At 41.5% G+C, this 22,829-nt stretch overlaps 1 protein-coding gene across 2 annotated transcripts in view; it reads left to right on the plus strand.

Moving 5' to 3' along the window:
- The first annotated feature begins 7,735 nt into the window (after positions 1 to 7,735).
- kcnq3 (potassium voltage-gated channel, KQT-like subfamily, member 3) overlaps positions 7,736 to 22,829 on the plus strand; it is a 153,974-nt gene continuing 138,880 nt past the window's right edge. The window contains exons 1-2 of one of the 2 annotated variants that reach the window (XM_021612598.2): positions 7,736 to 8,060; positions 8,591 to 8,956. In XM_021612598.2, coding sequence (XP_021468273.1) covers positions 8,652 to 8,956 — 305 coding nt within the window. In that variant the 5' untranslated portion in view covers positions 7,736 to 8,060; positions 8,591 to 8,651. The remainder of the gene's footprint in view (positions 8,061 to 8,590; positions 8,957 to 22,829) is intronic. The other variant, XM_021612599.2, reaches the window with a different exon arrangement.

Here is a 22,829-nt window from a genome sequence, read left to right on the forward strand (position 1 = left end):
GGGAATAGCCACACTGTATGTATTCGGTCATGTTTCCGGTCACCTTGCCCTGATTAAAAGCAGTGGTTCGCACTTTCAGTTTGCGCGAATGCTGCCATCAATCCACAGTTTCTGGTTGGGGAATGTTTTAATAGACGCTGTGGGTGCAACATCACTGATGCACTTGCTAATAAACTCGCTCACCGAATCAGCATATTCATCAATGTTATTGTTCAACGCTATGCGGAACATATCCCAGTCCACGTGATCGAAGCAATCTTGAAGCGTGGAATCCGATTAGTCGGACCAGCGTTGAACAGACCTAAGCGCGGGTGCTTCGTGTTTTAGTTTCTGTCTATAGGCTAGGAGCAACAAAATGGAGTTGTGGTCAGCTTTTCCCGAAAGGAGGGCGGGGGAGGGCCTTATATACATCAATGAAGTTAGAATAACAATGATCCAGGGTTTTGCCAGCACGGGTAGCGCAATCGATATGTTGATAGAATTTGGGGAGCCTTGTGTTCAGATTAGCCTTGTTAAAATCCCCAGCTACAATAAATGCAGCCTCAGGATGTGGTTTCCAGTTTACATAGAGACGAATGAAGTTCTTTCAGGGCCGTCGATGTGTCTGCTTGGGGGGGAATATACACGACTGTGATTATGATCGAAGATAATTCTCTTGGTAGATAATTCGGTCGACATTTGATTGTGAGGAACTCTAAGTCAGGTGAACAAAAGGACTTGAGTTCCTGTATGTTGTTATGATCACACCACGTCTCGTTAATCATAAGGCATATACAGCCCCGCCCTTCTTCTTACCAGAGAGATGCTTGTTTCTGAAGGCGCGATGCGTGAAGAAACCAGGTGGCTGTACCGACTCCGAAAGCTTGTGTCGAGTGAGCCATGTTTCCGTTAAACAAAGAACGTTACAGTCTCTGATGTCTCTGTGGAAGGCAACCCTTGCTCGGATTTCGTCTACCTTGTTGTCAAGAGACTGGACATTGGCGTCAGAATACCTGCAGACGGTACCGGGTGGCGCAGTGGTCTAAAGCAGTGCTAGCTGTTCCACCAGAGACTCTGGGTTCGAGCCGACTGCGACCGGGAGGCCCATGGGGCGAAGCACAATTGGCCCAGCGTCGTCCGGGTTAGAGAGGGCTTGGCCGGCAGGGATATCCTTGTCTCATCGCGCACTAGTGACTCCTGTGGCGGGCTGGGCGCAGTGCATGCTGACCAGGTCGCTAGGTGTACAGTGTTTCCTCCGACACATTGGTGCGGCTGGCTTCCGGGTTGAATGCGCGTTGTGTTAAAAAGCAGTGCGGCTTGGTTGGGTTGTGTTTCGGAGGATGCATTCCTACCCGAGTCCGTACGGGAGTTGCAGTGATGAGACAAGACAGTAACTACTAACAATTGGATACCACAAGAAAAAGGGGTAAAAAATAATACATGCAGACACAGAAACACACAAATAGGTGGTCAGTTCAGTCATCTGTGCCCAATGCAGCAATTGCCTTCTACATATTCTTACCTCTTTGTTGATGGACATCCATTGAATTGTTTCTAGTTTATATTTTAGAAAGAATGGAGAAAGTGCCAAACACAGTAATTTGCACAAATATTAAAAGATAGGTGGTATCATAATAAAACAATATCAATTTAGATTATACAAGGGAGAAACCTTACCTTAAATTGAGGAGATCTTTAAAAAATTCCATGAAGTGCCTGCACCTGCTGTTTTCTCAAATTCAAATCACATTTCTCAGTTGGGCAGTTAGGTTCCTGCAAGAACCCCCAAGAACGAAGGAGGTTCTCCTGATAAACCCAACCTCTTATGCAGCTCTTGGAAGAACCTTTTGGGGACATTTTTCAGTTCCAAGAACTCTAAGGTTCTTCGAAGAACTATGAGGATCTTAGAAGAATCCTTGTTGAACCCATAATGTTTTTGCATGTGGCCATCTGTTGCAGCACAAATGTGCAACATTGTAGCCCACACGTCAGACAAGAAATGTGCGCTGTTATTGTAGAGCCAATATAGCCTACAATGGCCATGATCTGTTTTTGATTTATGATGGAATACGCGTTATGCTAAATTATTATGGACTTACTGTGCATTTTCAGTTCATCTGCATTTGCATGTAGACAGTCTCTTCCATGAAACTGCATTGCCTGATAACACGAAAAGGATCAATCAAACACATTTGATGTGTCATAGTGGTCTCTGACTTGTGGTCAGACTCGCTCAGGTGGACTTGAACTTATACATTTTTTCAATGCACCTAGGGCCAGTGAAATGTGTTGATTTATAGGGTCAGTCATAGTAGTACGGCGCCCCTGGAGAAAAGTATGGTTAAGTGCCTTGCTCAAGGGCACATCGACCAATTTTTCACATTCTCTATGCAGCTGGAGAGAGTGTATCTCCTACCACATGAAATATGTTGGATTAGAGCATTCAAATATTGTTGTTAAAAGAAATACTGAATCTATATATAGGCTATGGCTGAATCAATGTATCTAAGAATACATGTCTCTAATCATGTGCCTTCTCAGTCTGAACTCCAGACTTGGCTCAGTTGAACCCATTCTGTTTCTGCAGTTTTAGAAGCTGAGTGGTGAGTAAAATAATAAGTAAACTCTTTCCTTTCATGAAGACAGAACAAGAGGTGTCAAATGTCTTGATTGAGGAAGTGTCACACGGGGCTATTGCAGCTTTCGACAAGCAGAACCTATGTTGAACTCTGCACCCAAATCCCCACTGCCTACAGCTTACAGACGGTAGGCAATTAAGGTCACAGTTATGAAAACTTAGGACACTAAAGAGGCCTTTGTACTGACCCTGAAAAACACCAAAAGGAAGATGCCCAGCGTCCCTGCTCATCTGCATGAACGTGCCTTAGGCATGCTGCAAGGAGGCATGAGGACTGCAGATGTGGCCAGGGCAATAAATTACAATGTCCATACTGTGAGACGCCTAAGACAGCGCTACAGGGAGACAGGACGGGCAGCTGATCGTCCTTGCAGTGGCAGACCACGTGTAACACCTGCACAGGATCGGTACATCCGAACATCACACCTACGGGACAGGTACAGGATGGCAACAAAAACTGCCCGAGTAACACCAGGAACGCACAATCCCTCCATCAGTGCTCAGACTGTCCACAATAGGCTGAGAAAGGCTGGACTGAGGGCTTGTAGGCCTGTTGTAAGGCAGATCCTCACAAGACTTCAAACGTCTTTTTGGCCACATGTCAGCGTAAATGTAATTCCTGTTCATCATGTTAAGTTTGTACGTTGCAATTTTGTTTGTTTCCTTGAATATTTATGCAGATTGCATCATTCTAATAATATTAATAACATTAACATTGCTGAGTATATAAAGCTGTAACTATTCCAAATGTGGGATATGCATAGGCTCTTGAGGAGCTAAGACACCTCTATTAGCCTCATTGTAGCTACAAAACTGTCAGTGTTCAAGTTTAACATGTGATGACAATACAACAGAACAGATTAACAGGAATGACATTTACTCTAACGGGTGGCCCAAAAAAGATTGAGCTTAAAGTCAAGCCCCTACAAAGTGCACCTCTACTCCAGGGTTCTTCCAGGAACCTGCTGCTTCATTGAACCATTTAAGGTTCCTCCATGAACCCCTCAACTAACCGAAGGTGCAAATATGAACCAGTGACTAGCAATGGTTCCTTGAGGAACTCCACAGGTTCTTTGAGGATCTCCAGGGTTTCTTGAGTCACCACTAATTCTAATAGTGTAGACTGCTATCCATAGACTTGTCTGTCCATTCGTCCACCCACCATGCACTCTTTAAATAGTGAAGGCCTACTTTGTATTAAAGATAATGGCAAAAAGCACAGGCCTGTTCCTTCTTAGCTCAAGATTTTGAAGAAAATAAAACGGATCTGACTATATAAAGTGATCTATAACAGTGCTTTGGTCCGCGATGCTTTAGGCTAGAAACAAGCTGTAAAATACCAGAGAAAGATGTGACTCCGATATCTATGGGAATATCATTGTTTTGTAGACAAAAAAATGACTTTGCTTAGGAAGTAATCTAATTCTGTCACTATCACTTGATTTAAGCTATTAACTTTCTGTACAATATCACATGTTTAAAACCAGACAGCTTTTAGGGAAACACATGTGACCTTCTCTCGTTGGGTTAACAGAAGAGTAGCCAGCAGTTAAAGCTTACATTTTTCTGAGTCGTTAGGCCGACTCTGTCTGGGGTGGAAAGGTAGGCCTAAATTTTGAAAGTACCATGTAAGGATTCCTAATGACACCTCAGATGTAATTATTTGCAAACAAGACACACTGATTTGGCATTGGAGAAATATGATAAGATGAACACATTGGCCTATCTCTCTGTCCTTCCTTAGCCTGGAATTTTGGTAATTTGTGTAGTATTATAAAATACTCTGCTAATATGCAAAATAATGTAGAATTTTATGAAATTTTTATAAAATGATAGACTCATATAATGGTTTTACAATAAAGGAGATCTTTCCACCCCTAATCTTGTCCATGAACCCTCAACCTTCTGGCCCGCAGCCTTGTGCTCTGTCAAAATCCCTGCATTGCCATGTAATGCTAACAGATCAAAGACCAGTTTCTAAAACTGCATATCTAAGGCTCTGGTCTGTTGAAGAAGTGAGTTTAAACAGTAGTCATTTTCTCTGCTACACACTTTGTTTTAATTATTATTTTGGGTTTAGGGGAGGGTTAGTTGTTTTATTTGTTTTTTGTCAAGCATTTAGGAAGGGTTTAGGTCAAATATATTTTGATGAATGCAGTGCCATTCATTTTCATTTTAGAGCAGTCTGATTTTCTCCATGTAACCCTTAATATAAATAAAGTTCACTCCCTTACTGTTTATTATTTATCCTATTGCCAAGTCCATTTACCCCTACCTATATGTACATACACTACATTACCAAAAGTATGTGGACACCTGCTTGTCGAACACATCATTCCAAAATCATGGGCATTAATATGGAGTTGGTCCCCTCTTTGCTGTTTTAACAGACTCTACTATTCTGGGAAGACTTTTTCCAATAGATGTTGAAACATTGCTGGAGGGGACTTGCATCCATTAAGCCACAAGAGCAATGTTGGAACATTGCTGGAGGGGACTTGCATCGTCGGGCACTGATTTTGTGGGCGATTAGGCCTGGCTTGCAGTCGGCATTCCAATTCATTCTAAAGGTGTTCGGTGGGGTTGAGGTCAGGGCTCTGTGCAGGCCAGTCAAGTTATTCCACGCCAATCTCGACATACCATTTCTGTATGGCCCTCGCTTTGGGCACGGGGGCATTGTCATGCTGAAAGAAGAAAGGGCCTTCCCCAAACTGTTGCCACAAAGTTGGAAGCACAGAATTGTATAGAATATCATTGTATGCTATAGCGTTATGATTTCCCTTCACTGGACCTAAGGTGCCTAACCCAAACCATGAAAAACAGCCCCAGACTATTATTCCTCCTCCACCAAACTTTACAGTTGGTACTATGCATTGGGGCATATGCATTCTCCTGGCTGCCGCCAAACCAAGATTCATCCATCAGATGGTTCACTCCAGAGAACGCGTTTTGGGGGGACAGAGTGGCGCAGCAGTCTAAGTGCAGCGGTCTAAGTACCAACTACAGACCCGGGTTTCATCCCGGGCTGTATCACAACCAACCGTGATTGGGAGTCCCATAGGGCGGCGCACAATTGGCACAGCGTCGTCCGGGTTAGGGGAAGGTTTGGCCGGGGTAGACCGTCATTGTAAATAAGAATTAGTTCTTAACTGACTTGTCTGGTTAAATAAAGGTTAAATAAAAAAGAATACAAAAAAAGAATGCGTTTCCACTGCTCAAGAGTCCAATGGCAGCGAGCTTTACACCACTCGAGCCGACGCTTGGTGCGTATGGTGATTTTAGGCTTGTGTGCGGCTGCTCGGACATGGAAACCCATTTCATGAAGCTCCCAACGAACAGAGGCAGTTTGGAACTTGGTAGTGAGTGTTACAACCGAGGACAGATTATCTTTACGTGCTTCAGCGCTCGCCGGCCCTGTTCTGTGAGCTTGTGTAGCATACCACTTTGCGGCTGAGACATTGTTGATCCGATACATTTCTGCTTCACAATAACAGTTCTTTAAGTTGACTGGGGCAGCTCTAGCAGGGTAGACATTTGACTAACTGACTTGTTGGAAAGGTGGCATCCTATGACGGTGCCACGTTGAAAGTCACTGAGCTCTTCAGTAAGGCCCTTCTACTGCCTGCAACAGGTGTGGCTGAAATAGTTGAATCCACTAATTTGAAAAGGGTGTCCACATACACTATATATCTACCTCAATTACCTCATACCCCTGCACATCGACTCAGTACTGGTACCCTGTGTATATAGCCAAGTTATCGTTACTCATTGTGTATTTATTCATTGTGTTGTAATTGTTATATTAAGTAAGCATTTCACTGTTAGTCTATACCTTTTGTTTACAAAGCATGCAACAAATTTAAATACAATGTGAAGCTCCAGTCCAACAATTTCTAACTGAACAGTGACACCTACTGGTATATGACTGGTAATGTACTTCAGTAGTAACCAGCCTACCATGTTACATGCTGCCAAGACAGGACACGTCGCTTGCGCATTGCAAAATAAATGTACACATGTTATTCAATCATTGCACCCACACTGCTCTCGAGCATCTGTGTGGCCAGGCACTAAACTAGAAATTGGTTCTCTTTGTGACGCTCAACGTGCTGCAAGTTTGGCCTCTCCCATCTCCTATTTGGTTTTTAGGAACGTATACCCACGTGCCAACTCCTCATTGTTTTTTTAGGAGCATATACCCACGTGGGTGATTGAAAGATGAACTTAGGTCCACACTCGTCGGTTGCGGCAATACACCTAAAGTTGGTTGCCAACCACCATATAAAGTCCAAAATAATAATAATAAGCCTTAAGGAAGGAGGAGAGATGACTAGAAATGAATATTTCAACCTGCATATCCTGATCGTGTCTGATGTGGGTGGGCAAAATCAATGTGCGTACGTTGGTGCGGCCTGGTCAGCATGCAAGACTATGTGCCCTGCTTAGCTTTGAAAATAAGCTATGTTGATTCAGCTGAGCTACATTTAGACATTGATCAGCTTCCATAGTCATTTGCATAGACTACCTCAAATAAAATGTCTAATCAAATATAGAATTCCACTTCATTTCAATCACCCAATACATGAATAGGATTAAAAATATCTTTAATGTTTCCATGTGGAATTCTCATCGCAATTTCAAGGTATATATAGTTCTGATGATTATGTTGAAATTAGATTCATGTAACAACCTGTTAGTCAGATGTAGTCAATGTATTTAAATTGACAATTTACCCTAATTGCAATGTTACACTGCTGGTTGAAATGAGAAGAAAACGTTTTTTCAAATCCAATGTATTTTCCACGTTGATTACACCTACATTGATTACCTTGAAAACCACTGTATGCCCAGTGGGTGTTGCAAATCCTATTTGCGCCCACTGACGTCCATATATTTTTTTTGTATTACTTCAGGAGCCTATAAAATTCCTAATTACAATTTGCTTTGCTTATCACGAACCATTAACACAATATAAAAGTAATAAATAGGCAGTGCCGAATCTAATTTGATAATCATGTGATATTTACATAATTGTGCGGACGTGCAAAAGCGGTCGGGGATGCGATGTCAGCAATGCATCCCCTGCTCCAGAAGTCTCCTGTGCTGCAGCCCAGGTTGAAGACGTACAGACGTCGGTTCTGGCTACACACTAAATTATACTGCTGCTCTGTCGCGCTCCACGTCCGTGGGCGTGGCCTAACAGATCGTCTGGGTAGCCAGGCAACTTGTTCTCGCCACTGTAAGAAAAAGGAATCTTTACCTTGTGTCGTTGATGCTTCAATTTCCGTATCGACTCCTTTCTCCTCCTCCACGCAAGACTTCTCATCCGTACCCCACCTCTCATCACAGCGTTGGTTTTATCGGGAGCGGCAGGTGTAGACTGGAAGGAGGAAGCCGCGACATAAATCATGCTTTGTCGGGAGCAGTCGGCTTTGGAGCATGGGTAGGCTACGGGTCAACTCCCTGTGGACGTTTCGTCCCTCATGGATAATTTAGCCAGTGTTGTGAGCTCGCCGAGCCTATGTTTTTCTATCAGTTATTTTCACATTTTAGCGATGGAAATACAAGGTGTAGTAGCCTATTAACTGTTGACAGTCTGTTAAGGGTTATGAAATAACATGCCAATTGTTGCTCGAATCTTCTTAATGTGGTCGAATGTTTCCATTCATGGCTACATTATTGTTTCATCACTAGGCATTAATAACCTACTCTGGCACGCTTCCTAATTGATAGCCTTGGCTGCAAACACAGCACCCAATTGAATAAGCTGAGCTATTCAATTGCATGAGCTATTCACTAATACATTGTCAAGTGTGCAAAGTAGCTATAGCCCCCCCTCCCATATATATATATATATCTCACACACACACCCTTTATGTTCTCACCAGTCAGACTGAGGAGCACCTCCCTTTATGAAGGGGACCAGTTCCTTAAATGACCCTCTGCTGAAGTCATCTTGATTTATCCCCTCAGATCATGACATGCGGCTCATACCAGATCTCCATAAGCGAGGCGCCAAGGATCACGAGTGAACATGGGGATCAGGTCCAGAAATGTTGCTAACGGTTCAGAGGAGCAGAGGGACAAAAAGTCATCAGCCCTGCCCGTGGACTTGGACCAAGAGGCTGGGGTGGACAAAGATGGAGCTCTCTTGTTGGTGGCTCCGGGTCGGGAAGATTTCAAAAGGAGCACGCAGGGTTTTGGACTGTTGGCCAAGACGCCCCTGGGGTACACGCGACCCGTTAAGCGGAATAACATCAGGAAGCGAAGAATTCAAACCCTTATTTATGATGCCCTGGAGAGACCGAGAGGATGGGCGCTACTGTACCACGCGTTTGTGTAAGTAACCAAAATATCTATGTGAAGTCTGTTTTACTCACACACATACATAACTTGTTCCCTTTGTTCTACAGTATTTCAATTTGAAACATTTGCTGAGAAAAGTCTCTGGCAGAATACTGGATAGAAATAAAAAAAAGCACACCTGGCTCACACCTTGGAAAATAATCCAATATCAAGTCAATTTTATTAATTTTAATATCCAAACCGTTTATGTAAAAATTATTGCCCTAAGATAAAAATGGAGGTAGACAGCATTATATGCTCAGAGCATCTCAAGTGTCTCACTTATCAGTCTCGCCCAAGTAATTTGAGTATAAGTAGTCCACCATTTCCAAGACTTAGCGCTCACAATTTAATACCATTTTTTTTAAGCCAGTCTTTTTGTAATGGAGCAAAATGTATGGTTTTGCTTTCATGTGTTTTTCCATGTCACAACTCTCTTCACAGATGAGTAACTGTGTGTATGTAAGTCTGGTAATCCTTTAATTTAGATTAATTGGAGAAGTGGTTGTTTTTAAGTCAATGAAAGACGTTTGTTTCACCAGAGGACAACAAAATAACACCTAAAGGGGATGGATGCCCCAAACCCAAAAGCAAATGGATCTCAAATGAAATGGTGACCAATAGTCTAGGGCAGGGGTGGGCAACTTTGATGGGGTGGGGGCCACAAAGAAATGGAACTCATCATGAGGCGCCGCAGTGGGTCTGCGTATCCACATCAGTCCATTAGCAAAACATTTTAGTGGACCCCCTCGTGAAAGCAGAGATACTTAAAAAGTATTCATTTTCTGCACATTTTGACATGGGGCATTGTGAACGTTTTTCTGTTTTAAAGCAAGTTTGCTGCAATTCTAAACATTTTGCTATGGAGCGGAGAGAAACATTAGCAGTTTTACAGCTAATTTCATGCAGTTCTACACATTTTGCAATAAAATGGAGGCAAATGATAACAGATGATCAATAGGTCAGTAATTCGACCATGCTTACTACGATTTTAGATAGCTGGCCGCTAAACATTTAGTTGACATAGGCTAACTGAGTGACTGCTGATGCACAACCACATTTTTGAAATTGCACCTTGTGTATTGTATTATTCTAACTCTCAACAGTAAGTTGAGACCCAGACTGAGTACCCAATTTGTGTGAAATTGGTCCGTGGGCCTACAAAAGGGGGTCCGGGTTCCACCAGTTGCCCATCCCTGGTCTAGGGAATTGACTCTCATGACCATTCTTGATCTTAGCCTAATGCTGTAACTCAGTGCAGTTCAAGAAGAGTTAAGAAAATATTTACCGAATAAAGTAAAGGATAATAAAAAAGTAACACAATAACAATAACAACGCTATATACAGGGGGTACCTAGTTGGTGTGCGTGGGTACAGGTTAGTTTAGGTAATTTGTACATGTAGGTGAAGTGGCTATGCATAGATAATAAACAGCGAGTAGCAGCAGTGTAAAAAACAAATGGAGGGGGGGGGGGGGGGGTGTCGTCAATGTAAATAATCTGGTGGCCATTTGATTAATTGTTCCGCAGTCTTATGGCTTGGGGGTAGAAGCTGTTAAGGAGCCTTTTGGTCCTAGACTTGGCGCTCTGGTACTGCTTGCCATGCAGTAGCACAGAAAACAATATATGACTTGGGTGAATGGAGTCTCTGACAATTTTTTGGGGCTTTCCTCTGACAACGCCTAGTATAGAGGTCCTGGATGGCAGGAAGCTTGGCCCCAGTGATGTACTGGGCCCAACGCATTACCCTCTGTAGCGCCTTACGGTCAGATGCCGAGCAGTTACCATACCTGGCGTTGAGGATCAACGTAGCAGACGTGTTGTTACCTACCCTTACTACCTGGGGGTGGCCCGTCAGGAAGTCCAGGATCCATGTGCAGAGGGAGGTGTTTAGTGTCTTCTTTTCGATATACAGATGTTCAATTGACTTTATTATGCTTTTTCCTTGGAATTTTCTACATGGATGAACAATTGTACATTGAACATGGCATGGGATGAATTATGTCCAGGACATCTGTCTGGTGAGTAGGCCTAGGCTTAATGACTGATGAAAATACGCACTTTGTCTTTATCAAACTAATGTTTTTGCATATTTTCAGTGTGGAACTGTCTATTTTTAGGGGGCTAATAGCCTAGGCTAACGAATTCTAAATGCCATTAGCAGTTCGCAAAGTAGGGTTGTCACTAACGTTAGTTACCACAGCCACAAAGTCATAAACCATGCTTGTTTCTACAATTTTGCTTATTAAAATCAGATTTTAAACCTTACTCTTAACCCTAGCCACACTGTTAACCTTTCACCTAACCCTATCCCATCAGTTAGATACCTTTTTCTAAGCATTCATTTCTTTACACACACAGCGCTTGTGCGTGTGAAGCTAGCAGACAAGACAGAATGCAATTGAGTGAGTGAGACGGAAAAGGGAATTTAGGGAGCAGAACTGTGTGATGCTTGGTTTATTTTCTTTTGTGCCCTGTAAAGCGCTACAGAGGGTAGTGCGTCTGGCCCAGAATGTCACTGGGGCCAAGCTCCCTGCCACCCAGGACCTCTATACCAGGAAGGTGTCAGAGGAAGGCCCTAAAAATTGTCAGACTCCAGCCACCCAAGCCATAGACTGTTTGCTCTGCTTCCGGGAATATCTGCATTGACCCGTTTTGCACTAACTCTTTTGACTCATCACATACGCTGCTGCTACTGTTTTATTATCTATTCTGTTTCCTAGTCACTTTACCCCTACTAGCTATATGGACATAACTACCTTAATAAACTCACAGCACTGCATATCGGCTCAGTACTGGTACCTCGTGTGTGTATATAGCAAAGTTATCGTTCTTTACTCATTGTGTATTTATGTTGATATTTTTCTATTTTTCTCTCTGCGTTGTTGGGGAGGGCCCGTAAGTAAGCATTTCTCTGTTGTTTAAGAAGCATGTGACAAATACCATTGTATTTGATTTGAAACCCACTCATGTTACGAGACACTAGAGGTGCATACACTTAAACGAGAGAGGGAGAGGAACAGGATGGACAAATACAGATAGATGGTGGGAGAGAGAGGAAGGGAGAGACGTTGTGCATCAGCAGTTCTAGCCTGGATCAGTATAGTGATCCTTGGCATGCAGACAAACTGGTGCACTCATTGGCAGACAGCTCCCAATGCCTATGCTCTCAGAGTAGAGATGACTGTATAATGCCTTGCTAATATGGAAGTCTTTCCTTTTACTGGAAAAGGAAAGACTGCAATTACCAAGCAGAGCATTTCCTTACTTGGTTTTCATCATGGCATGTAACAGATGTTTATTTAAAAAAAGGGGATGCTGGACGCGTACTGGCCAAAACATTATTCCGACTCAAAACTATTATTATTTTTACGAAAGTGAGAGTGCATAGAGCCCAAAAAGTGTGCGCTAGAGCAAGTTAGAGTAAACATTTGAGCTACATGCCTTCTTCACATGGAATTACATATACCAGTGGAGGCTGGTGACTTGGAAAATAGGAGGGTGGGAGACACACGGTATAGGTGCGGACCAGACGCAGACGTCAAAGCATGTTAAAATACCACCAAAGACCAGTCATTTTAACCAAAACATTTGAATAAAGACATTTATAGTAACATTATTGGGAATGGGAATGATAGGACTACTTAGTGTTGGGAAGGGATCACAGTAGTGATTATTTGAGGTGTTCAGAGGCTTGACTTTAGTGCAGGACAGAGGGGTGTACTACAAAGCAGGATCAAGGAATTAGCAAGCTAACTTTCAAGATGATTCGATACATACAGTGCATTCGGAAAATATTCACACCCCTTGACGTTTTCCACATTTTGTTACGTTAGTTATTTTAAAATGGATTAAATAGTTTCTCCCCGCCATAGAACTAAAATTATTTCTGAGTTGGATGACCATTCAAAACGATTTTTCCCAGTCGGATCTCTTTTTCGCAGTTCCCAATTGTCTTGAACGCTCGGAAGTCTGAGATTTCCGATTTCCTAGTTGTTTTGAACAACGCATTCGTCTCAGTGGAGGGAGGGAGGGAGGGAGAGAGAGAGCATGGGCCTCTCACGGCCCATGCTCTCTCCTTCCTTTCCTCCGGTGAGGCTGACCAGAGAGAGGGGACACCGTCTTCAACCCGATGGTGAAGTCGCACCGCATCTGCCTTGTTCAGAAATTCATGACCAGAGAAAGTTAAATATTCCTCTATTAAAATAGACACAACAAGCTGCTAATAATAATAAAAAAGCAGGGCTGTCGATACACTTGGTTGCTCATTCACTACAGCACGAGTGAAAGTAAGGACAAGTGGGTTTTATGTTTTGTAATAGTGTTGAGTAAAAACAGTGACACACTTAAACATGAACTCACTCGTAAATTGGATTTAACAAGCGAAATCAATAAGGAAGCATAGCTTTCACCTGGTCAATCTGTCATGGAAAGAGCAGGTGTTCATAATGTTTTGTACACTCGGTGTATACAGTTGAAATCAGAAGATTACATCCACTTAGGTTGGAGTCATTAAAACTCGATTTACAACCATTCCACAAATTTCTTGTAAACAAACTATAGTTTTGGCAAATCGGTTAGGACATCTTTACAAGTCATTTTGCCAACAATTGTTTACAGACAGATTATTTCACTTATAATTCACTGTATCACAATTCTAGTGGGTCAGAAGTTTACATACACTAAGTTGACTGTGCCTTTAAACAGCTTGGAAAATTCCAGAAAATGATGTCATGGCTTTAGAAGCTTCTCATAGGCTAATTGACATAATTTGAGTCAATTTGAGGTGTACCTGTGGATGTATTTCTAGGCCTATCCTCAAACTCAGTGCTTCTTTGCTTGATATCATGGGAAATTCAAAAGATATCAGCCAAGACCTCAGAAAATGACCGTCATTATGTTTGGAGGAAAAGGGGGAGGTTTGCAAGCCGAAGAACACCATCCCAACCGTGAAGCACGGGGGGTGGCAGCATCATATTGTGGGGATGCTTTGCTGCAGGAGGGACTGGTGCACTTCACAATATAGATGGCATCATGAGGCAGGAAAATTATGTGGATATATTGAAGCAACATCTCAAGACATCAGTCAGGAAGTTAAAGCTTGGTCGCAAATGGGTCTTCCAAATGGACAATGACCCCAAGCATACTTCCAAAGTTGTGGCAAAATGGCTTAAGGACAACAAAGTCAAGTTATTGGAGTGGCCATAACAAAGCACTGACCTCAAACCTATAGACAATTTGTGGGCAGAACTGAAAGTGTGTGTGAGTAAGGAGGCCTACAAACCTGACTCAGTTACACCAGCTCTGTCAGGAGGAATTGACCAATATTTACCCAATTTATTGTGGGAAGCTTGTAGAAGGCTACCTGAAATGTTTGACCCAAGTTAAACAATTTAAAGGCAACACTACCAAATACTAATTGATTGTTTGTAAACTTCTGACCCACTTGGAATGTGATGAAATAAATAAAAGCTGAAATAAATCATTCTCTCTACTATTATTCTGACATTTCACATTCTTAAAATAAAGTGGTGGTCCTAACTGACCTAAGACAGGGAATTTTTACTGGAATTAATGTATTTGGCTAAGGTGTACGTAAACTTCCGACGTCAACTGTATTTTGTTTGTATGTTTGGGCTTTTATAGTTTGTATTTGTACGTGTTGGGCTTTAGCTGAGATTATTCTTTAGTCAAGTATATTTGTCCAGGCCTCAATTGTTTCTTGACTAGAACCATTCATTCTCGCTGTCTATTATTAGAATGTTATAACTTCTAATAGTAAATTTATCCAGTGGCAAATTGTGAGAGAGTGAGGTGAATGCCATCTAATAGCCAACATCTTTTTTTGTGGCAGTGCTTCCTGCATGCAGTAAGCGTCTCTGATTTATTCAGATATTCAAGGAGCTATAATTGTTAAATAACATAGATGCGATGCATTGGATATTTACATTCATGCACTTTGTCCCAGAAGCATTTAATTGCAGGGCACTCCCACATCATATGAAGGAATGTGCCTACCTGATTTAGGTGACCCAGTGAACAGTTGGCCTAAATTAAAACATTACTAGTTGATGGTCTGGATTACGGGATGCCAAAGTCCTGTTTCTCCACATTATGTTTCAGTTGGAGGGTTGTTCAGATTCAATTACATCTGTGGAACATACTTTTTTAATGGCTAGCTCAGAATATGACATTTCCAAAAGTTTATATATTACTGAGATCAGTCCTTTCGGGAGCCCAGATAATTTATCAATACCATCATTAGATGGTTTGGTATAGGCCAGCATAGATTACATAAATTGTAAGTATAGGAAAAAAGGAGTTGCCTGGTAATGTGTTTATTTTTTTCAAATCTTGGAATGTTCTCAAACCATTACTGTCCATGATATCGGCAACGATACAGATTCCACATTTGGACCACTGGGGGGATGCAAAAGGTCGCCTCCAGATTGCAAATATTGGAGTATTAGTATGCCATCCCAGTTTCATTGTTTAAAAATCTTGCGCCAAATAGAGATTGTGTGTGCAATAATAGGACAAAACCATAGTTTATATCAGTGAAGAAGGATATATCTGTGAAGACCACCTCGTACAGGGCAATGGGAGACATCATATTTCTCTCTATACTCAGCCAGGGGACAGTACAATCATGTCTAAACCAATTTAGGATGGGACGAAAGGCTAGTATCTGGAAATGCAATTTAAAGTTTGGTACGGATAGTCCTCTTACGTATTTCCCTCTTTGTAAGTTACATTTTATCATCCACAATCTCTTACCTTGCCATATACATTTAGAAACCACACTGTGGTTTCACACTAACCACACTACAACACAACGGATTGGTTCAAACGCGTTAAGAAGGAAAGAAATTCCACAAATTAACTTTTAACAAGGCACACCTGTTAATTGAAATGGATTCCAGGTGACTACCTCATGAAGCTGGTTGAGAGAATACCAAGAGTGTGCAAAGCTGTCATCAAGGCAAAGGGTGGCAATTTGAAGAATCTCAAATATAAAATATATTTCGATTAACATTATTTTGGTTACTACATGATTCCATATGTGTTATTTCATAGTTTTGATGTCTTCACTATTATTCAACAATGTAGAAAATAGTAAAAATAAAGAAAAACTCTTGAATGAGTAGGTAGTGTATATGAACATATTTGAATAAAACAGTGTCAGTTCCTCTTTAACACGACCATAGTATCACACACTGCTCAGAAGATGAATTACGCTCTTACAACAAAAAGGTGCTATCTAGAGCCTCAGAAGGTTATTTGGCTGTTCCCATAGGATAACCATTTAAAGAACGCTTTTTGGTTCCAGGTAGAACACTTACCACTGAGGGTTCTACCTGGAATCGAAAATGTTTATCCTATGGGGATAGCCAAAGAACCCTTTTGGAAGAGTGAACTTTTATGTTGTTCTTATTTGCAGAGCTGAACACTGTGTAGCCATTAGATGCAATTACATATAACTATATAGCAGCACAGGCAAGTCTGTCATTTAATCAATGTACTTGCACAATATTGTACACTATATAATAACTATGTTACAATTTCTTGGTTTTATGCAGTGAATACACACTTAATTTGGGAATAAAAGTCAATTAAGGACTAACAAGTTCTTTAAGAGAAAATCCTTAATTCTCTGCTGTAAAGAATTTAGAGTTCATATATTTCCTCAGATATGATTTGAATTGCCAGTTTCTCTCCCATGTTTACACCTAAACTAATGTAGTTTTGAGTAATGCATGTTTCTATTGATTATAAAACATACCACTACTTCTGCATCACACATACCCTTACCTAACTTCAGATATATTGGATACGTAGCTGGAGGGTAAACTTATCTGTACGGGAAATTAAATCAAGTATGCACAAATGCATGTACATTAATTGAGCACTCAATTAATTGCAGTCTTTTTACAGTACAATGAATGTATCTATCGTTGGATGACATGTATTTTTTCTTCAAAACAGTGACAGTGGCACATGTGCTATTCATATTGCATGCAAGACCAGGGTTACACGGCATGTATATGTAGGATTCATGTCTCACTTGTCTTACTTGGATTATACCTTTGAAAACATTGTTTTTCTTTTCAAACTTGACACTGTTTTCTAGATCAACAAATTCACACACATCACTTTCACAGATATACACACACTGAGTCAGACAATCACCTCATCAGTACATTCACCTCATTTATACTATTGTCATGACATCGGTTTGTCACTGAAATCTGTTTTTTCATCAGAAATGATTGCTTATGGGTACCTTCATATGTGTGTAAAAATATTATTTGTTCTCAGATTGTAAATTCATGTAATTATTTTTGCAAAACACTATATATCCATTGTTTGGCTGGAATGGAATGTTCGTATGCTGTATATTTGTCTGTGATATGAGGTTGTGGTTGTATCTCACCTAGCCATCTTAAGATGATTGCACTGGATAAGAGTATCTGCTAAAGAACTATTGGCCGACTGAGCCACAGAGCTCACTGATTGGCAGACTGGCTGATGCACAGACCAATGTGGTACACAGCAAGCTGTGCCCCAACGGTATGGAAAGTCAGTCGTTATTTTTTACATTTGATCCGTCTCGGAGTGGGCACATTTGATTCTTTCCAGGGGCTGGAACCATGACATTATTTTCCAATCGTTCCAGCCCTTATTTTATGTTTTTCCGTTCACTTCCAGTGTTACGACATGAACAGTTCATAGTTCCTTTTTCAAAAAATGTTTTACCTGTGAAATCAGCATAGGTTTTACATTTGAATTTACTCCACCAATTAGCACATTTGAAGCAGCTTGCTATGGAATGGGTAAGCTAGTTTTTGTTTTACACGTTTGATGGACAGATGAAGCGCGAGATGTGACTGAAATGCCCAGTTGGGGAGCGACCTAGAGGGAGGGGTGGACATGTCGGGGGGCTTAGCTTGAAGCGCTGAGCTTCATGACAAGACGTGAGTTGGAATGTGTTTAGGTTATTACTAGCAACATAACTTCACTGAACGATAAATTGGACATTAGGAATATTTTTGGAACAAGAAAGAAGATTATTGACCGGTTGTCAAGATTTGAAAAAAACTCTTTCAGAACACTAGAGATCACTTTCTTTCCCGGTTCTATTTCCGTTCAAGAGGACTTCGAGTTTGGTATCAGACAAACAAGTCAGCGGACAAAGCTCCTATTGGTTGAGTTGAAGGGGCACCTGAGGAAGGATCAGATTTGTATTGGACGATTGAAGATGTGTGGGCGGGGCATCCCAAAGACAAACAGAGCTGTTATTGGCTTACTGATGTTGGTCATGGTGAGTGGTTGTCTTTTTAAGACATGCTCTTAACTTCGTACTCTGTTGTCTGGTGTCAAGCACCATTATCCCAAACGCCAGAACAAATCCAATTGTCCAGCTCTATCAGCACTCATCTGTTTCCCCCCCTCCTCCATCCTTCCATTCCCCCTCCACTGCTCTAAGAGACACATTCTGCTATGCTTTCCCAGGCCCAGACGAGCGTAATGTGCATGGCGCACAAGTTCTCCAACCCTGCCCCAACCTCCCCCATCAGGGACCTTACTTCAGGGCTTAAGGATGATGATGCCATCCAATTGAATTATGTCAAGTCGTGCACAGAAAACATTAACTACTCAGGTACCAGTTGTTTCACTACGGTTGGTCTGGGCAGCTGTGCTGGAATGAAGTGCATTGTGCTTTAGACTTGCTACAAAGACGGAGTGTATTGTGTTCAGACAGAGATGTGGTTGCGTCTCAAATGGTAACCTATTCCCTTCATAGAGCTCTACTTTTGACCAGGGCCCACTAGTAGTAGTGCACTTTGAAGGGCACGTGTCAAACTCATTCCATGGAGGTCAGAGTGTCTGCAGGTTTTCGCTCCTCCCTTGTATTTGATTGATGAATTAAGGTCACTAATTAGTAAGGAACTCCACTCACCTGGTTGTCTAATTTCTTATTTGAATGGAAAAACTAAAACCAGCAGACACTAGGCCCTCCATGGAATGAGTTCGACACCCCATTCCATATCCACACAGGGTTCTTTCTCATTCCTCAGATCGACTGCTCTGTAACAGACAAACCCCTAGGGGGGAACCGTCGTCTATGTAACAGCCATGGTGGACTCGGCTCTGTCTTTGTGAGATTAATTTGTGTGGCATATTCGGAGGTAATTAAGGAGGTCAGGTGCACATATGGCTCCACGACACGCCAACGGACATCTTGTGACTTTTTTTTTTTTCCGATACGGAAACGTGGAAACTCAGTCGGACAATTACAGCGCTTGTGTTGACTACAGACTGTGTTCAGAGACCAGATACCATAATGGAAGAAAGGCCATTCACCGTCACTGTTCAATATCGCAGCACAGTCAATGGACAATCATACACCACCACTCACCATCCGATCTGGGTTCAAATAGCTTGAATTTACCTGGCGCAATGGAACCAATGGAATAGTCCCAAAAGTGCAAACGCCGGGCACACAAGGCAGGGTCAATCAAACGCTATTTGAAAGAATTTGAAAGAATACAAATACTATTTGAACCCAGCTGTATCAACCCATAAATTGAATGCATAAAAATATTATGAAGTCACCCACTGGACACAGAATACAACAGCCACTCAGTTTATTATTACTATGAATAACTACAACATTTTGAAAATTATAGAATGATACTATAATATCCTGTATATTATACTGTATATAATACATTTACCAGAAATACTACACTGAGCTTTACCACAAAATAACATCCAGTTTGGTATCCTATGTGAAGCATTACCACATCGCAAAAGACATGACCAAACACACAGACACTATCTTTGACTCTGACAACTCCCCAGTACCACTCCACATACAATGGACTGTGGTGGTCATGACATTTTGTCAGACGGTTAATGTCATACATATTTTATTTTAGGCAGGTCTAAATGAACATGATATGAAGAAAATGTTTTTCAGAAGAACAGAATATGAGTTGGCCTACTGTATGTTATCTGGCTATGTGCCATACCATAGGCTGTAGGCTTGTTCATTTAGCAGACAAGATATGCTTAAGTCTTTTGCCATTATTTTACATGATTTAAAGTAAGAATAATATAATTGAACTTAGATGAATAAAATAGAATGGATATTTTTCCCATTCCGGAGCGAGAGTGAGCGCATATGAGGTGGCTATCACCGTAAAAGTGATAATTTGAAACGGGTCCTAAACGAGTTGTGAATGATACAAACCTTAGAATGTCTTAGAAATCAAAACATACAGTGCATTCGGAAAGTATTATGACCCCTTGATTTTTTCCACATTTTGTTACATTTAGACTTTTTCTAAAATGGATTTACAAATGTTAAAAATCCTGATCAATCTACACACAATACCCCATAATGACAAAGTGAAAACAAGTTAGACATTTCTGTAAATGTATTAAAAATACAAACAGAAATATCTGATTTACACAAGTATTCAGACCCTTTTGCTATAAGACTCGAAATTGAGCTCAGGTGCATCCCTGTTTCCATTGATCATACATAAGATGTTTCTACAACTTGATTGGAGTCCACCTGTGGTCAATTCAATTGATTGGAAGGCACACATCTGTCTATATAAGGTCCCACAGTTGACAGTGCATGTCAGAGCAAAAACCAAGCCATGAGGTCGAAGGAATTGTCCATAGAGCCCCGAGACAGGATTGGGTCGAGGCACAGATCTGGGGAAGGGTGCCAAAAACATTCTGCAGCATTTGAAGGTCCCCAAGAACACAGTGGCCTCCATCATTCTTAAATGGAAGAAATGTAGAACCATCAAGACTCTTCGTAGAGTTGGCTGCCCGGACAAACTGAGTAATCGGGGGAGAAGGGCCATGGTCAGGGAGGTGACCAAGAACCCGATGGTCACTCTGACAGAGCTCTAGTGTTTCTCTGTGGAGATTGGGAGAACCTTCCAGAAAGATGACAATTTCTGAAGCACTAAACCAATCAGGCTTTTATGGTAGAGTGACCAGACAGAAGCCATTCCTCAGTAAAAGGTACATGACAGCTCGCTTGGAGTTAGCCAAAAGGCAACTAAAGGACTCTCAGACCATGAGAAACATGATTCTCTGGTCTGATGAAATCAAGATTGAACTCTTTGGCCTGAATGCCAAGCGTCACGTCTGGAGGAAACCTGGCACCATCCCTACGGTGAAGTATGGTGGTGGCAGCATCATGCTGTGGGGATGTTTTTCAGCAGGGGAAAAAAATACCTGTCATCTCACCACTTAATAACGAATGGAGGACGCTTTTTCCGTGACTCATATTCATGTCAGCCATGTGGGCTATACTCCTGTTTGTAACGAGAAGCAATGTGCTTAATTTTAGGAAACTTAAGAAATGCATATAGTAGGCCTAGCTGATGCGATCCTGCTCTTTTTAATAGATGCCATCAAAACTCTGTTTTCTCACGGAATTACATAGCCGATAGAAATGTTGTGCAACATGAGCTCATGGTCTCTCATGAAGTGTTTGAATCGAATTTTGAGTACATTTGCATTGATGTCAGAGTGATTTAGAGGGACAATAGAGTGCTGAGTACCAGGCAGTTAGCAAGTTGGGTAGGCTGCTAATGACCAGCAGCAGTATCAGAGCTTGTAGAAGCCTAATTACTGTGTCTAAACAGTCACATGGAATTTGACTGCCGTCATGACTCGTGACCGCCGTTGTGGCGGTAATGCAGTCACCGTAACAGCCCTAGATGGACTTAATTTCATATTTAGAACAAACACACTCTCACCAAATCAGTCACACACACACCACATCCCCCAAACCCATCTCCTGCCACACACACACCTCTTGCTTTATCCTTCCTCTGATCTCGCCATTTCGAAGTGTATTTTTTATTTATTTTTTATTTCACCTTTATTTAACCAGGTAAGCTAGTTAAGAACAAGTTCTCATTTACAATTGCGACCTGGCCAAGATAAAGCAAAGCAGTGCAACACAAACAACAACACAGAGTTACACATGGAATAAACAAACATACAGTCAATAATGCAATAGAAAAAGTATATATATAGTGTGTGCAAATAAGGTAGGATAACGAAGGTAAGGCAATAAATAGGCCATAGTGGCAAAATAATTGCAATTAAACACTGGAGTGATAGATGTGCAGAAGATGAGGGTGCAAAGGAGCAAAATAAATAAAATAGATAACAATATGGGGATGAGGTAGTTGGATGGGCTAATTACAGGTGGACTATGTACGGGTGCAGTTTGGTATTCTCCTTCCTCCTCCAATCTTGTCTCCCGCAGCCCTCTTAAAGGAGACTGAGATCAATATAGTAGCAGGCTTGAGGGGGAGCACCCTGACTAGGATTCTCTTACACCCAGAGAGAGGAAAGGAGATCTGGCCAGTGTAAGTGGAAACCACTCTCCATGGCCTTGGGCACAGCAACACATTTAGATAACTGATAGGTCAGTGGCTGTGCTCCACTAATGTAACTCACACTGTCAGGGTCATGGAGGATGTAGACACAAAGGACAATTGGGTGACACTTGACATAACATCTGGCAGATGCTTTGTTAGCATATTACGAGCATGACTCATAACTAAATTACGAAATCTTGTAGTATCCCTTTAAACTGACTCAATGTGCTACAGTGTTTCCCCTTTATTCATTTAGCAGTGGGCTGCTAAATCATTGCAGCCACTCCAATAAATATGATATTAATTTATTTTTGGAAATACTTTTTCATAATGGGAAACCATTGTCAGTGTAAACTTAAATGACTAAAACCAGATATAAAATATGTAGAAAAGATAAAGGCGCTGTATATTTTTTAAAATAAGAATCTTTGAGAACTAACAATC

This window comes from Oncorhynchus mykiss, chromosome 8, assembly GCF_013265735.2.
Source record: "Oncorhynchus mykiss isolate Arlee chromosome 8, USDA_OmykA_1.1, whole genome shotgun sequence".
In the NCBI taxonomy this organism is placed as follows: Eukaryota; Metazoa; Chordata; class Actinopteri; order Salmoniformes; family Salmonidae; genus Oncorhynchus; species Oncorhynchus mykiss.